Here is a 15,799-nt window from a genome sequence, read left to right as displayed (position 1 = left end):
GAATTGCCTTAAACAGATTGACACAGCTTCTATTCTCCTTCACTTAAATGCAGTGAAAGTTAAATAAAAATGTGCATTAAAGTTTTCTAATAAAAGGAATAAATAAAGTTGACCTTACATATTAACTACCACAATGGGTACAGCTTAGTAAAAATTAGGAACAAATTAAACTTGAAACTGCAGATGTAGAATACATGGTATTTCTTCCAATTTTATTTCACCTCCTCAAGAAATATTATAGCATGGAATAGTAACCTATTAACTTATAAACACAAATCTATCTTTGTGCCCCTTCATAAGAGTTCTTACCTTCAATACATCATTGAAAGACAAAAATCTATGCTTTTCCCTTAGCTCAACCAGAATCTCTGCAAGCAGTTCCTAAAGATGAAAAACAGACTCCAACTGGTCTTCAGAAAAATCTATTTTTTCATGTATACTCTCCTCACACTCAATAAATACAGTGTTTTCATTGTGCCCAACAGACAGCAAAGATGTCTTTTACCTTGTTTGCTCTGTACTACATACAGATACCTCAAGGTCATCAATTAATACCGTGGCAGTTTCCACATAAATCATGCAGATATCCTATCCCAGGAAATCCACTGGTTACAAGAAATCTCACACAGCCCTGCTGGCAATGAAAATGAAGTGAATGGGAGTTAAAGCATCTCTTCTCACAAACAGCCCTTTTTTTTTTTTTTGTAAAGCTTCCTTCAATGTGTGCCAATATAGCCACATACATTATCAATGCATTTGCCTTCGTTCCAATGACAACAAAATTATTTCTGTCTTTTAAACTAAAATTTAAAAATAAAAATTGTATCAAAGTATCGCTATTTCCTTATGGAAGAAAATATAAGTAGTCCCAAAGCAGGCAGCACAAAACATAGGCAAATAAACACACTAAAGAATATTATACATTATATTTTCAAAAGTGTGCTTTGAAATGTCTGCAAAAGCTTGCTTTGTGAAAACAACTATATTTTTCTCATATTAAAATAAAATGGAAGATGATGGTGACTGCCTAGATCTAACTCTCCCTGCATCTCCGTCAGAAATCCATAACGAGCAACAATTAAATAAACATACCCCAGCCTATCCTTCCAGTGTAAATGAGAGATGAAGAAATTACAAGATGAATTTTTTCTAAGTGGGGTATCCACCACCAATAGAATCCACCCCAAACCACACTGGTGCAGAGGGAATCCTACAGAAACTGAATAGATAAGTAAGAAATGGGGAAGCTCCAGTGGTGGGAGAACTCATGTGTTATCAACAAGGCCTCCTGCCAGAAAGAGAGTGTGAAGCATCATCCTGAGCGTGAAGACAGTGCTGGGACACCTGGGTGGCTCAGTTGGTTAAGTTAAGCATCCGACTTCAGTTCAGGTCATGATCTCACGGTTTGTGGGTTCAAACCTTGTTTTGGGCTCTGTGCTGACAGCTCAGAGCCTGGAGCCTGCTTTGGATTCTGTGTCTCCTCCTTTTCCTGCCCCTCCCATGCCCATGCTCTGTGTCTCTGTCTGTCTCTTTTAATAAATAAATGTTTAAAATTTTTTTTAAAAAAGACGGTGCTAACTCCAAGTATAAAAGCTGAATTACTAATGCAAATGACCATGTTCTATATGAAACAAAAACATTTATAATTGGATCAAAATATAGAAACCAAATCTTTGTTGTATACAATGACACACCTGAAACAAAGTGCTTTGAGTTGTTGTTTTTTTCAATGGCCAAGTGGGCAAATACAAACAAAATTAAAATGTTGTTAGACAAGGTAAAATTTAGTCTCAAAGCATTAAAGAGACAAAAAAGGGAACTTATAAATTTCAAGGTTAAAATCCACAGTAAGGATAACACAGTTAAGAATATGAAACAGCATGGAGCAACATTCATAAAACAGAAACCAAAGGATAAACGAAAGGAAATAGACTGATTAATAACAAATACATTTATACCAGCTCAATTCCTTCACTCTACGATGGGTCAAGTAGACATAGAAGATCTACAACAAATGATTGCTAAGGAAGATCATAAAGATAAAAATGTAAACTTTATACTCCAATTAAAAAAACAATGGCCTCCTTTTCAATTACACATGAAACATTCCTGAAAATTGACCACATATTAGAAAATCACAATAAGTTCCAAAAAGCAGAAATGGTACAAAGATAAGTCTCTCACTATACAATAAAACTAAAAAGAATAACAGCAACAGCAAAAAATGGTCTTACCATATAGAAATTTTAAATCTTAGGTAAAAGGTAAAATAGGTCATAAAATTGTAAAACTGATGAAAACACAGAGGTTCTGGACTAAACAGTGCTCACAGGCAAATTTATGGACCTAAGTATTTACGTTGGAGTACCTGAATGGCTAGGTCGGTTAAGCGTCCCACTCCTGGTTTTGGCTCAGGTTATGATCTCACAATTTTGTGAGTTCAAGCCATGTGTCGGGCTTTGTGCTGGCAGTGTGGAGCCTGCTTGGGATTCCGCCCACTCCCTCCCTGCTCCTCTCCCACTTGCACTGTCTCTCTCTCAAATAAATAAATAAACTTTTTTAAAAAAAGTATTTATGTTAACAAGAGTGGAAAAGAATAAAATAATTGAATTAAACCCATAGGATGTGCCTGGTGCTATCTTCCTAAATTACAGATGCCTTTGCCTCAGCAATATATATTGCAGAAAATTAACCTAAAGATATAATAAAGTATGAAATGATACAGGTATCCGATTAGTTACAATGGCAAATATGGAATAATGGAAACCATCCAATGTCCATCAACCAGGAAGCAGTGGAACAAACTGAGATGCCTTTTTAAATGTAATTTGAGTAATGTAGTTTGTTTCACACATCAAAAATAAAATAGAATCAAATGGGAAAAGTGAGCTTATTTCCACTACCCCATCTACTCACACCCCCACTCCCTGAAATTTGAGCCCAGATCACATTTCCTAATGATTAGAGTATAGAGAAGGTGGAAAGGACTACCGTTTGGGAGTCCAAACATTTAAGCTATTAGTATTATTCCAGTGCAAAATGAAATTTTTTTAAAATTTGTTTATTTATTTATTTTGAAAAAGAGAGTGAGTGGGTGGGGCAGAGAAAAAGGGAGAGAGAGAGAATCCCATGCAGTTTCTACACTGACAGTGCTGAGTCCAATGTGGGGCTCAAACTCACGAACCATGAGATCATAACCTGAGCTGAAACCAAGAGTGGGACACTTACCCACCTTAGCCACCCAGGTGCCCCCAGAGTAAAATTTTTATCTAGTTCCTGACTTTTTGGTAATCCTTGATTATATACTAACCATTATTATTTAAGCCTCTATCAAATCCCTTGAGAATCTCACAAGTTAAATTAAAAACAAAGAATTCTAAGCTAGCCATTAAAAAATATAATGAGATTTTTATTTTAGAGTGATCACACTGTTAACAGTCTAGAAGTAAGCTGCAGTTGAATTTCAGGAGGAAGAGGAGTGAAGCTGGATAGTAAAAAGCAAAAACACAAACAGAAACTTCCACAAACTTGACAGCCAAGGGTAAGAGCGATGAGGCAATGGTAGATGTGAATGGCAAAAGGAAGTATTTGACATAAGACAGGTGATAAATGATAGAATAAAGTACGAGAGGAAACTACAGTTATAGAAAATAGTAGGACTGGACTTAAACAAGAAAGACAGGTTCATTGCTGAGTTAAATGGATTATAAAGTATGAGGGTGGAAACAGATATAGATAAAAAAAGGGATACAGATATACAGATGGAGGGATGGAAAAGATTAGGGAGTTCAAACTGATGAATTCTTTCTTTCATGTGGTGGTAGCCTTATCTAAAAAGGAAAGGTTAGTACAAGTGATGTACATAGGCAAGGAAAAGAGTGACGACAGGGATTTTTAGGCAACAGTTATGACAGCTGCTAAGTGCAAAAAGCATTGGATTCATAAAACTATGGTGGAACCAAACTAGGGTAATATATTCTCTAGTATAGCTCAGATCACTACTGGTTATAAAAACAGGAATGGGTCAGTGAATATAGTAATTTAAGGAGCTACTAATAACTAGCCATTAGCCAGGGGTGGGAGCATACTCCCTTTATATATATTAAAAATAATTTTACTTCCTTCATCTAATGAAAATTAGACAAGCATGGCATAAATAAAATAAGCAAATTAGTAATGGTGGCCTATTCTTGAAAATGAATAAATGAAACAAAATGTAATAATGAGAAAAAAAAGTCAATATATTCAAATTCCCTTGTTCTTACCAATTCGAGTGATTTTATTATGTGAAAGTTCAAGATTTTGGATATTAGTGCAGCCATCCAAACCATGAAAAGAAGTCAGTTGATTTTTATTAAGAAGAACAACACAGAGATTTTCTAAATTTTCACAATTGATAGTCTCAATATGGTTTTCCTAAAACAAAAAACAAATGTAATTAGTTTTATTTCAACGGCTAATTAATGAAACATTTAAAGCTTACAAAAAGAGGAAGGATGAGATATATGATCTCCAAGCAAATATCCAAATCTGACTTTTAAGACAAATATGCAGCATGTTATGGTGTCTAGATGAAAATGTTAAGTAATTTAATAAATAATTAACTATTTTTATATTTATTAATAATCTTTCAAAATCCAGAACACAGAAGATCATGTAACAAAATATTTCAAGCAACCTAAATGAACAAAAGTGAACATTTGGTCATAGTTCCATTAAAACTGTTATTTTAAAGACTGAAACAAGTTGAAATCTCCCCACTTCCTTTCCTAAGTCCGTTTTGCTCCCTTTCTCTCCAAAGAACACCAATATTGTGAATTAGGTATGCAGCTCATTTGTATGTTTATACTTTTATTATACATACATATCTCTGCAATACATAATACTGGTGTCAGTGTCAAGATCATGTGTCTAGGATATAACAGCAATTCTTTTTTTTTTTTTTTTTTCCAAGAGAAAGCACAAAGAGGAGCCAAGGAGGGACAGAGTGAGAAAGGGAAACGGAGGATCCGAAGAGGGCTCTGTGCTGACAGCAGTGACGATGTGACAGCAGAGATGATGTGACAGCAGAGACGATGCAGGGCTCAGACTCACAAACTGTGAGATCATGTCATGACCTGAGCAGATGTCGGATGCTTAACCAACTGAGCTACTCAGGTGCCCCAACAATTCTATTTTTTAAGACCACAGAAGGATAAATGGGCTTTTAAGAATCATAAGGGTATAGTATCACAGCATCCCTCTCAAATATATTTATGAGCATAAAGCCTTTGTCTAATGGAGTGAACTTAATAAGAAGCATAAGAAATCCCGAAAGTTTTAAAAGAAAATCAGATTGGTGGAAACACTGCTTGTGTGAACTGAAAAGAATGTAAGTCAAATGAAAAGAAGCCTCAAGCAACAACCCCACATCCCCCACCATCTTCTGTGGGGAAAAGACACGCTGAGAAAAATTCTCAGTTGTAAACAGCACTTCTTATGGAAAAAGTTGTATGTCTTGAGAATGGAGTCAAAACCCCAGTGGACAGACCCGAGAGTCATAGAAAACTATTTTCATGGAACCGAACTGAGTCTTTATTATGGAAATGATAGGCGTTCAGCTATGGAACAGGAACTACTTATAGGGCTTCTTATTTTCTTTCATCTTGAATGGGAACGACTACTGATCAGGCCCTGTCTCACCACTGTCTGTGAGTTGGAGGAGGGGGCAGGGAACCGTGAGAGAAGATGACTTCTCATTTTATCTCACAGATCTCTGGCTTGAAAGAACTCTATCAGAGCATATCTTCTCCACTTGGATCTAATTTAGACGAGAAAATTCTGTGCTTCAAGTGTAAGTCTGATGCCACAGGCGATAAGATTTGGGGTTTCTGGTACATGAATGTATTTTGCATGTGGGAATAACGTAACTCTTTAGGAGCCAAAGAGCAACTTTGATAGGCCCCAATAAACCTCACAACCCAGTATTCACAAATCCACCTCGCTTCCTTTCACACAAATTCAGACTTGGTGAGCAGGATGTCAACAGATGCTTGATAAACATTTGCAAATTGGAGATCAGTCTTTCTCTTGGGAGTGGGCTACTCTGTAAAGAAGCTCAAAATGAAAGAGACAGAGACAGACAGACAGACAGACAGACACACACACACACACACACACACACAGAAAGAAAGACTGAAATTCCAACCTCCCAAGGCACCAGATATATAAGAAAAGGCCTTTTGGACATTCCAGCCCCAGCCTCAAATTACGTAAGAGATTCAGTCATCAAAACATAAAGCAGAAGAAATGCCCAGAAAACCCTGGCCTCAATTCACAGTCCCCAGAACCACGAGCAAATAAAATGGTTGTTGTTTTAATTTACTAAGTAATGTCATTTGTTATGCAGCAAAAAGTAACAAAATCAGTAACTACAACATCTGCAAACAGAGAGAAGTGATTTCCAGGTCATACTTCCTGATCATCTTTCCTCAATGGCTCTCACAGATTTTGGCTTTTGATCTCTTTAGACCCTGTGTTACAGGTTATTATAGAAAATATTTCTTCAAAATTATCATTTCTAAAACATAAACATAAGTCCATTTTATACTTTATTATAGGATAAATAATGAGGGGAACAGAGGACATACCTGTGCATCAATGTGCTTCAGTTTTTTACAGTTACTCAGGCTATGCAAAGAAGTTAATCCACAGCGTCGAAGAGACAGAAATTGAAGATTTGGACACTCTGCAAGTGTGGAAAGACTACAACCTGGCAAATCTTGAAATGTAACCGTTGTAACCTATAGAATTCAAGAAAATTGGAGTGCATAATATTATATAACACTAATGAATACAAACTATATTAGCCTTGCAAAATTGTTTTTAAAAATTCATCTAAGGAGCACCTGGGTGGCTCAGTCAGTTAAGCATCCAACTTCATCTCAGGTCATGATCTCATGATTCGTGGGTTTGAACTCCACATAGAGCTCTGTGTTGACAGATCAGAATTGACAGAATCTTGCAATGAATTCTGTGTCCCTCTCTCTACCCTTCCCCCGCTTGTACTCTGTCTCTATCTGTCTCTCAATAACAAACATTAAAAAATGTTTTTTATAAAAAAATAAAAATAATTCATCTAAAAAATTAAGGATATATATTGAAAATTGACTTATTAACAACTCAGTTTCAATGAAGTTATCTGGCCTCTTTTGTTCCTCAGATAGGCCAAATAATGCAATCACCCATGACCAATTCAAAATCAAAAATTTTTTTAATCTTTATTTTTTTGAGAGAGAGAGTGACACAGAGTGTGAGCGGGGGAGGGTCAGAGAAAGAGGGAGACACAGAATCCGAAGCAGGCTCCAGGCTCTGAGCTAGCTGTCAGCACACAGCCTGACACAGGACTCGAATCCACGAACTGTGAGATCATGACCTGAGCTGAAGTCAGCCGCTTAACCAATTGAGCCACCCAAGCACCCCAATGACCAATTCAAATTCAAAACTAATATGTATAGAAGCAATAATATAATCATTTATTAGCTCACTCCCTGATTTTTCACCAAATTCACTTTCTGTTTGAATTATTTTGGCACTATTTTAAGGACTGTACTACATAAATGTTTAAGATCTGTGTTTGACAGTATCCTAGGGATACCTGGATAGTAACAGGAGCCACAAAATGTCATGGTATAGATTTTGTATCCAACCCTCTATGCTTCAACTATAAAAGCTCAATTATCTTCCAAAAGCAAAGAAAATTTGAGAAATTATAGAATCTGAAATAACTAGAACCATGTAATTAAATAATTTCATTTTATAAGTCCTCTGAATTATAATGGTATGAATCATTCCTTACTCATATACTCAAGGCATATAGAATCTGTGATACAACAAATCATGAATGTATTCTGTATTTCCAAACATTTTGAAGACCATATACTTATGAGATTTATCACTACTGAGATATTACTGTGGACCCAGTACTTCACAAAGCTTTTTTCTTAAGCAACTTTTCTATATTTCTGGTTTTAGTCTTTTTAACTAAGGAAAATTCACTATCAAAGAATGTACTCAACTTTGTGGTATGCATATTAAGGACTTCACTTATAGTTCTACAAGAATATGTCAGATAATAGGGATATTTCTGGATTGCTGAAAAGCACTCTACTTATTAAATTCAAGAGCTCTCACATAAGTAAAATGGCTGAAAAATAAATATAATATGTTGGTTCTTCACTATAATTGACTCCATTTACTGAAATAACTATATATGATCAATCATTTTATAGTAAGAATACTTTCACACATTTCATATCAAAAATCCTACCCAAGGCCAGGTTTCCCATGTACTAAAAAACAATTTTAATATTATTAGCTTTATAAGAAGTGTCTAGTATATATCATACTGAAAACAGAGATTCAAAAATGTTCTATTGAAATTGAAATCACTATTGCTGCAGAATAAGCTAGAAAAAGTAGAAAACTCTTAAGTACCATAATTCCTCTTCATATGGAACTTTTCCTGTGCAGTAACTTAAACTAAAAGTTTTAAATTTACATGTTTATGTAAGTGAATGGGAAGACCATATGGTCATGGAGGTATAGAGAAGGAATTAAGTCTACTCCTCATTTTAAAACTTCAGGTGAATAAGTTTCTAGTATCATAATTATTTCAGGAATTTTCAGTTATTATAATCTAAATTAACTTTTGAAGCAAGTTTCTATTTTATGGTTTTTAAGAAAGAAAAATATTCATCCATTTGTGTCAAGAAAGCCACAGTACATTACCCATTTAATTTGTCCACAAAGAGAGCCTATAAATTCTGTAATTGGGAGCTAACTCCACAATAAAAAGTGAACACACAATTTTGAACTAAGCACTTAAAAACTGACAACTCCAGGGGTGTTGTCACTCCTGGGTGGCTCAGTCAGTCAGGGGTGGCATCTGACTTTGGCTTAGGACATGATCTTGCAGTTTGTGGGTTCAAGTCCGACATCAGGGTCTATGCTGACAGCTCAGAGCCTGGAGCCTGCTTCGGATTCTGTATCTACTCCTCTCTTCCCCTCCTCTGCTCTCACTCTGTCTTTCTAAATACCAAATAAACATTAAAAAAAAAAAACAACTAAAAACTACACAACTGCAGATTTATAGTAACAAATGCTTGTTTACCTTCTAGTGTATATTATCCTGTCTGACTTCACAATATGCTGCTTACAATCACCTACGTAAACCATAAGGCATAAGGTTCTAGTTTTTATGATGTAGTCATTTCTCTAGTTTAATTTAACCACAGTAAAGAAGTGACAACTGCTCCAGTTAATGGTATTTACTTTTGAATATGAGGCATTTTAATAATATTTCCTCCTTCCTTTTATGGAAGATTTTAAAATATCCTGATGATATACCAATTTATTATCTATCCTACCTTAGGTTTTGCCAAATATGAGATCAAAATAAATGTTTATATTAATTATGTATTGATCTATACATGATAATAATCACATAAGTAAAACTGCTTTTTGTCCCAAATATTAAGGTCAATATAGAATTAATATCCATAGGGAGTCACCACTTCATGGTCAGCCTTAAAAAGGGCAACTGAGGCATAGTGGATGTTCACTAAACGCTTCTGAAATAAATGAAGGAATAAACTGCCCTGTTGCAAAACTAAAATATACTAATAGCATTCATAGTTTCTTTCCTTAATAATGTTTCATATGAAGAATTTTTTTTAATTTTTTATTTATTTCTAGGAGAGAGAGAGAGAGCGTGAGCAGGGGAGGGTCAGAGAGAGAAGGAGACACAGAATCAGAAGCAGGCTCCAGGCTCTGAGCTGGCTGTCAGCACAGAGCCCAACGCAGGGCCTGAACCCACGAACCGCGAGATCATGATCTAAGCGAAAGTCGGATGCTTAACCAACTAAGCCACCGAGGTGCCTCTCCTCAGTACGCTTCTCATTGAACAGAGCAGAGACCCACAATGGCAGGTGAGAATTCTACCACTGAACCACCAATGCTCCACACAGCAGAGACTCACAATGAAAGAGAAGAGCACCACTGTTTCTGTTCTTGTTTTTTTAACGTTTATTTATTGAGAGATAGAGACAGAGCATGAGCAAGGGAGGGGTGGGGGCGGGGCACAGAATCTGAAACAGGCTCCAGGCTCTGAGCTGTCAGCACAGAGCCCAATGCGGGGCTTGAACCCATGAACTGCGAGTTCATGACCTGAGTGGAAGTCAGCCTCGCAGCACCGTTTTTCTAACTTCACTTTATGTTAGAAGCAAGCACCCAGTGAGCATGAAACCGTCACTCGGGACTTGCTCAAACATATTCATAAGGAAAATTACCCGAAGTAAAAATTAATAGTTAATGTTATCAGTTCAGAAAGCCTACACTAGGGGGTGCCTTGGTGGCTCAGTTGGTTTAGCATCAGTCTTTGGCTCAGATTGTAGTCTCAGAGTTCGTGAGTTTAAGTCCTGTATCTGGCTCTGTGCTGACAGCTCAGAGCCTGGAGTCTGCTTTCAATTCTGTGTCTCCGTCTCTCTCTGCTCCTCCCCTGCTCGCATTCTGTCTATATCAAACAATTAAAACATTTTTTTTTATTTTTAAAAAGAAAGCATGCACTAACATCTTAGGGGAAGAAAAAAATTAATAGAAGAGTTAATGAGTGATTCTATAAGTAGCTCTACAGCTCTGATGGAAATGAAAAATACAGTGCCTAGGAAGTAGAGGAACTTTAAAGTAATTCTTGTTCTTTATACTGCTTTTTCACATCCCTGAGATCTCTTTAAAGCCAACAATCTTATTATCCTATCACAGAATACCCTGCAATCTTATTTATAGCATTATGCAAATCTGTAGTAATGTATTTAACAGTGTATTTGTTTTTTTAAAGCCTTTTTGTGTACCCAAGTGAGCTCCATAAGGTCAAGATGGGTTTCTTTCTGTCAGTTCAGCAATAAATATTAATTGATCATATTGGACAGATAAATATTTGCTGAGTGAATGAATTAGAAAATTCATATATATAACATGGATGTTTCTTTTCCTAGGCATCTGTCTATATCAAAAAACAAATAAATTTTATTGAATACATTTCAGTTTCAAGGACTAGCCAAATATATGTATTTTAATAATTAAGTCCTTTCCAGTATTATACCACTTGAAATATTTTTTTCCTGTTTTTCTACACATCTGTTAGTTTCTGTCTTAATTTTGGTTGAAAATATGGTCTTTATAAACATAGAAAATTAGTTGCAGTTGATGACGATTATTTTAAATTTTAGTATATATGCACAATGTTTATATAGCACATGACTAAAATCCTAGAGTCTTCTATTGTAAGCCCTTCTTTTGCAGCCCTTGTCAAGAACAGAGAAATCTACTTCATTCCAAAACAAACCAATAGGTGGTGTTGTGCCCAAGACTATAGCAAAGTAACTGAATGTCAATTTTGGAATTTCCTACTCTAATTCAACACTAAATTCCCAGCTGCCTCCATTCTCAGAAGCTTAATAATGGCTACAGGAGCCCTGAACATGGCTTCAAGATATAAACTAAAACTTTTAATAGTGCTTCACTGAGGAAGAAAATGTCTTGAATAATTTTAATTGTGATCTTTTAAATACATTCCCTCTCAAATGGGAGAAATATTTCATTAGCAATTTCACTAATTAAGAGATAAAATTCTTGGGGCACTTGGGTGGCTCAGCCAGTTGAGGGTCTGACATCAGCTCATGGCTCCTGAGTTAGAGCCCCATATCCGGCTCTGTGCAGACAGCTCAGAGCCTGGAGCCTGCTTCAGACTCTGTGTCTCACTCTCTCTCTGCCCTTCCCCACTTGTGCTCTCTCTGGCTTTCTCTCAAAAATAAATATTTAAAAAAATTTTTTTTAAAGAGATAAAATTCTTATACACAAAAACGCCTTCTACTGACAATTTTAAAGTTACATTTTAGAGAACCAATTGTAATTAAATATGAAAAAGTATTATCAAATTATAAAATACCTGCTGTAAAGTATTCCAACGGCCACACTCAAGAATTTTTAATGTATTCAAAGGAGGCATTGTGTTGGCTGGGCATTTTACAGGTCTCTTTGTCCTAACAATTTTCTTTTGTGGATTTTGCTTGAAAATTTCAAACCAGGGTTTAAATGATTTTATCCAACGTAGCCTCTTTTCTTCAATAGAAGATAGAAGTGTTGGATTTGGTAAAGTACAGGTCACAATATTTTCACATTCAGCTCTATCATCATGACATTCTTCTGGGGTTTCTTTAATTTGAGACTTAAGAGAATTTACTTCTTTAAAAATTGAGGAATTTTTTACATCAAAACCTCCCAAATCTTCACAAATAGCATTTCTACCTAAAGTATAATCTTGCTCATTTATTTTGCTTTCTATATTTATCATGGAATCACTGCTGTTAAAAATCACATCACTATTCAGAGTATCGCCTTTGGGGTTCTCCTCAGTTTCTTTGGATTTTAAATCAATTTCTTGTTCTTGTAGCATTACCTTTTTCCCTATCTCTTTAGGATTTTCTAATTTTAGTGGTTGTTGCTTCATTGAAATCACTAAAATATTATTCTCTTCATATAGTGGTCCATTCTGTTCTGATATCTCTTCTTTTTCTACTTTTTGTACCTTACTCTCTTGATTATCTTTGATTATTTTCTGTGCTTCATTGTTTTTCACCTTGTTAATTCCTTGAATATGTTCTAATATTGTTATTTGGGTGTTGTGTCTCATATTCTCATTTATGACAGGTTTCACATGTTCCCCTTTCTGTATATGAGACTTTAATTCTTGCAGCTGAAACTGTTCTTTCACATTTTCTTTTAGATCTGGGTATTCCAATTCAGTTTTTTTGTCTACACCTTCACATTTTCTTTCTTTCTTGACAATTTTTTTGAAATGTTGTTGTTTTGCTTGGTTTTCATTTTTTACTTCCATTTCCATTTCTGCCAAAATAGCTTGGTTTGATATGGAATCTTTCAATCGCACTTTTATTGGTTCTTTTAATCCATTTTCTCTCTTATTTGATTTTTCAACTGGCCAGAGGGAAACATCTTCCCACTCCTTTGACTTTTCATCCCCTACCGTTTTGACTATATCATCCTTATTCTTTGATTTATCTTCAACAGTTGAATGTTTGGTATTATATTCACCTTTCTTCAATTCTCTACTCATTATTAACTGTTTGCCTGCATCTTCTCTTAATCTTAATTTTTCCTTGTTTATTAGTTGTTCTTTTTCTCTTCTCATGATGTTCTTTTTTTCTTCATATTCTTTTTCTCTCCTCTCCCTTTCTTCTTGCTTCTGCTTTTTTGTTTCTTCTTCTATCTTTTGTTCTTTCTCCAGTCTTTTCCGCTTTTCTTCTTCCATCTGTCGTATTTTTGCTTCTTTTTGTTTCCACTCCTGTGCTTTCCTTTTTTTACTTTCTATTTGTTCTTTTATGATTGGACCATATTTTTGGTAAGCCACAAATGCTTTATATTTAGCTTGAATTTTTACAGCTGCATTATGCTGTAGTTTTAACAAACGCATTTTTTCTTTTTCTTGTAGATCCTTAAATCTTGTTCTTTCTTCTTCCAGTTGTAAATGCAACTTTTTAATAAATTCCTAAAGTAAAGTAAGGTAAATAGTAGTGTAAATTAATGATATTATTAAAATATCATCTAAAATATAGGCTGAAAACAAACAATAAAATTGAAGTCATACTGATGTTACTATAAAATTCACTTTAGAACAATAAAAACCAATTATTTTAAAGGATATAATATCTTAAAATATTTGGGAGATTTGATCGAGTTAGTAAGCTGACATTCTAACATGGCTATACTAAACCACCCAGATGTAAATTAGGGAATTCCTTGAAGATGGAAAGCATATGAAATTAGAATGACACAGAGACACAGAAAGAAAAACCACATGCCAAAACTTGCATGGGAGAAAAGGACTTTAACCTCTCCCAGGAGCACAGACACTGTAGATGCCGGGAGTTATTTGGTGAGATGATGATACCAGCAAGGCATGGTAGAGCACTCGCATAAGCGATATGAAGAACCAGCTGAGTCACACATTCATCCTTTCTCAATTACTAAGAGAGCTGACAAGCACACACTACGTTAAATGAGATTGTTTGGAGTTAAGTGAGAAAACATCATTGACACTAGTCCTATAACAAAAGTAAAGTGATCGACACAATTCGGCAACTATTTAAGACAAGCTAACACGAAGGATGTGAAACAATCAAAATATCTGAAGGAGCAGAAGGAAGAACTAGTTTCTGAGGAAAGATAGCTACTAAACTAAATAAAAATTTAAATATTTTTTAAGGAAAAACATGTTTAAATAAGAATAACTTTGTATAAAAATGAAATGCAAGCACTCAAATAAAAAAATATGACTCATTCAAATAAAAAATCAAAATAGAATGACTTTAAATAGGTGTTGGCTAAAGAAAAACTTCTAAGTTAGATGTTTTTCCAAAACAACCTGCAAAACAACAGAGACATTCAGGTGTAAAGTGGATCGACACAGAGACTCCAACATGACAAGTAGGAATTACAGCTAAAGACCTGAGAAGGATTAAAGAGAAGAAAGTAATAGAAAAATAAAGGCCATAAGATAAAGGTAAGATAAAGAATGAAGCTAACTTTTCACACATAAAATAGACACACACGCTCTGATACACTCACATAGATGCAGTAATATTTCAGAACCCTAAGGAATGTAAGCCCCATGAAGGCAGCAGGTATTTCTGTTTTATCCACTGCTATCCACTCAGGAGTGCTTGGCATGCAATAAGAAATCAGTAAATTTGTGTGGATAAATACAAAAAGTGAAAAATCCCAAAGCTTCAAAAAAAAAGCTTGTAAATAAGGAGTATCAAATCTACAATGAGAACACAGGCAAAAATATCTAAAAATACAATGGAGTTAGATCTTTAAATTGTTAAAACCAAATGGTAATAAGTTTGGATTCTATATCCCATGAAACAAATCATTCGATTTTAAAAGCAAAATAACAATATTTTCAAGTATGCAAAAATAAATAAAATTTGCCATCCTATAATATTTTTGACAGGGTATTTAGGCATACACATTCCAGGAAATTAAAACTGAGTCCAGAAATCAGGTGAAGACTCAGGACTCGAAGAACACTAATGATCAAAGAAACCATTAACACTTAGCACTATCTTCTACTATCTGCTTCTTTACATCATTTCACTCAAGAAGTCAGCTGTTAGTTAGTTCACTGTCGCTCCTTTTTAGGTAATGTGCCTTTTTTCTCTGGCAGCTTTTACAACTCTCCCTCCTCTTGTCTTGATTTCAATCATTACACTATCAAATTTCCAGGTGTGGTTTTCTCTGTATTGATTCTGTATGGAATAATTAACCAACTTTGAATGTTCAGATCAATTTGCTTTTAAACTATTTTAACTATTATCTTCTCACTCACTGTTTCTGCTCCATTTTCTTTCTCCTATCCTTCAAAGAATACTATTATACACGTTTTATCTTTTCACTATTTCTTGTAGTCTCTTCCACCTTCCAATGTTTTGTCTTCTCTGTGCTTTAATGTGGATATTTTCCACTGACCTTGCTTCAGTTTCACTAATGCTCTCATCTGTTGAGCCAAACTGTCAAACTTACGCCCTGAATTTTTAAACTTATATACTAAACTTTTCAACTCTGTAATTTATACTTGATATTTCATTACAGATTCTAGTTCTCTTTTCTTATCTAACATGTTGCTATGGTATGATAGTTATAGGTATTTTAATGGCTCTCTTAGTCCAACGTTGGGTTACCT

General features: G+C 35.0%; 1 protein-coding gene across 5 annotated transcripts in view; it reads right to left on the bottom strand.

Moving 5' to 3' along the window:
- LRRIQ1 (leucine rich repeats and IQ motif containing 1) overlaps positions 1–15,799 on the bottom strand; it is a 203,870-nt gene that overhangs the window by 174,977 nt on the left and 13,094 nt on the right. For all 5 annotated transcript variants that reach the window (XM_077748144.1, XM_077748145.1, XM_077748146.1 and 2 more), the window contains exons 7-9: positions 11,987–13,603; positions 6,630–6,782; positions 4,266–4,416 (exon numbers count right to left, since the gene is read on the bottom strand). In XM_077748144.1, the coding sequence (XP_077604270.1) occupies positions 4,266–4,416; positions 6,630–6,782; positions 11,987–13,603 (1,921 nt within the window). The remainder of the gene's footprint in view (positions 1–4,265; positions 4,417–6,629; positions 6,783–11,986; positions 13,604–15,799) is intronic.

Source organism: Crocuta crocuta, unplaced genomic scaffold, assembly GCF_008692635.1.
Source record: "Crocuta crocuta isolate KB4526 unplaced genomic scaffold, BGI_CrCroc_1.0 scaffold79, whole genome shotgun sequence".
Lineage (NCBI taxonomy): Eukaryota > Metazoa > Chordata > Mammalia > Carnivora > Hyaenidae > Crocuta > Crocuta crocuta.
Note: the sequence above shows the minus strand (reverse complement) of the source record. Positions and strands in the feature narration are given on the sequence as shown.